This window comes from Galeopterus variegatus, unplaced genomic scaffold, assembly GCF_000696425.1.
Source record: "Galeopterus variegatus unplaced genomic scaffold, G_variegatus-3.0.2 Scaffold915, whole genome shotgun sequence".
Lineage (NCBI taxonomy): Eukaryota > Metazoa > Chordata > Mammalia > Dermoptera > Cynocephalidae > Galeopterus > Galeopterus variegatus.
The window spans coordinates 83,270-85,290 of record NW_007727026.1 but is presented as its reverse complement, the minus strand read 5'-3'; the positions used below and the strand labels follow the sequence as shown (position 1 = coordinate 85,290).

The window sequence follows — 2,021 nt, the reverse complement described above, 5'->3', positions numbered from 1 at the left end:
GTCATGTAGTAGTCCTTAAGCATTCTTTTTTTAAATTTAGACATTTTTGCCTATTTAATTTTAAGAATTGTTAGCATAATGAAATAAGTGAAAAGGCATACTATAATTATTTAAACAACTTTTGACAAATACTCGTGATAAAATTAAATTGTAAAAATGATTGACATTGCAGGTACTCTCCAAATCAGAATAGAACAGTGCACAGAACATTTTCCTGGGCAGACATTCCTGCTGCTTCTGAGCTCCAGGAAGCTCTATCCTCTGTGAATTGAAATTCCTCTGGCTGCTTCCATCCTCTCAGGGCGTGCTGCAGGCTTTCTCTACCCTAGTTCCTGCTGCATTGCCTCTGGTGTGTGCCACCCACAGTCAGCTTTTCCTTCAAGCCTCACCTATCTCTCTGTGAGACCTGCTCTCTGAGTCATTCTGCCTCTCCCTTCCTTGACTTAAGTTACCAGATTTCCCGGTCATTGGCTCTTCATGTGTAGGAACTTACCTAGTTTGATTCTCTTCCCCATGGGCTTCCACATTCAACAGATGTTTGCTGAGGAACTTTCCTGGCATTTTTTTTTTTTTTTTTTTTTTTTTTTTTTTCNAGCTTTTCCTTCAAGCCTCACCTATCTCTCTGTGAGACCTGCTCTCTGAGTCATTCTGCCTTTCCCTTCCTTGACTTAAGTTACCAGATTTCCCGGTCATTGGCTCTTCATGTGTAGGAACTTACCTACTTTTGATTCTCTTCCCCATGGGCTTCCACATTCAACAGATGTTTGCTGAGGAACTTTCCTGGCATTTTTTATTGGCCTGAATGGATAAGAGAATGGGTTTTGGTGTCAGATCCTGATTCACATCCCAACTCTGCTGCTAATTAGTTGCGTGACTGAACAAGTTGCTTAACTTCTCTGGACCCTTCCTCATAAAATGGGGCCCACAGTAGCATTTTCATCATTGAGTTGCTATGCGGGTTAATGAGATTGTTTATGCATAGAGCATAGTGTAGTGGAAGCAATCCAAGTGAGTATCAGCAGATAAATGGGTAAACAAATGTGGTATGTCCATACGATGGAGTATTATTCAGCCTTAAAAAAAGAATGAAAGACACAAAAGGACAAGTACTGTATGATTCTAGTTATATGAAATGTCTAGATTAGGCAAATTCATTGAGACAGACAGTAGAGTAGAGGTTACCAGGGACTGGGCTGGGGGAGAGTGGGAGGGAAGCAAGGGGGAAGGGGGAGTTACTGCTTTAATGGTTATAGTGTTTCTGTCTGGAGCTATTAAATAGTTTTGGAAATAAGTAGTGGTGATGGCCACACAACTTTGTAACTAATTAATGCCACTGAATTGCATACATAAGAATAGTTACAATGGAAAATTATATGTTATTTATATTTTACCATAGTTGAATAAAACATACCAGAAACCATTGAATTGTATACTTTAAATGGGTAAATTATATGGCATGTGAATTATATCTCAGTAAAGCTGCTTAAAACTTAGCATAGTGCCTGGCATATAGTAAGTACCTAATAAATGGTAGTTGTAGTGGTGATTGTCAATGTTTAGTTAGCATTTCAATGTGATTCCAGTTATGTTAGAGCAGTATTTAACGGCTGCAATAAAAATGTTCATTTCAGCTTTGTCTCTAATGGGTTCTCATCAGTTTTCTCACATCTCATTTCTGTGCCTCAGAGTTATCGATTTAGGAGTCATGACTCCCTGCGATAAGATACTGAAAGCTGCCCTTGATCACAAAGCAGGTACTGTGCAACTGTACTTGGGGCATCTCTCTACATGTCATTTCCCAAGTGTCTGTCTGTCTGTCTGTGAAGAGTGATGCCCCGGCCCATGTGGGACCTGTGGGACATTCAGACGGTCAGGGCCAGCTCCTGCATGGGGCTGCTGCTGTTACCGTTTTGTAACGGGGGTTGAGAGAGGTGAATAAGTGACTGTGGGACCCCTTGACAGCTTTGGAGAGAGGGAATGGGGACGGGCTTCTTGTAGGAGGACACTTGTGTTAGATTTTT

The 2,021-nt window shown here is 40.9% G+C and overlaps 1 protein-coding gene across 2 annotated transcripts in view; it reads left to right on the top strand.

Annotated features, from left to right (window-relative positions):
* Positions 1-2,021, top strand: part of MTR (5-methyltetrahydrofolate-homocysteine methyltransferase) — a 101,629-nt gene that overhangs the window by 74,862 nt on the left and 24,746 nt on the right. For both annotated transcript variants that reach the window (XM_008573408.1, XM_008573410.1), the window contains one exon: positions 1,687-1,754. In XM_008573408.1, coding sequence (XP_008571630.1) covers positions 1,687-1,754 — 68 coding nt within the window. The remainder of the gene's footprint in view (positions 1-1,686; positions 1,755-2,021) is intronic.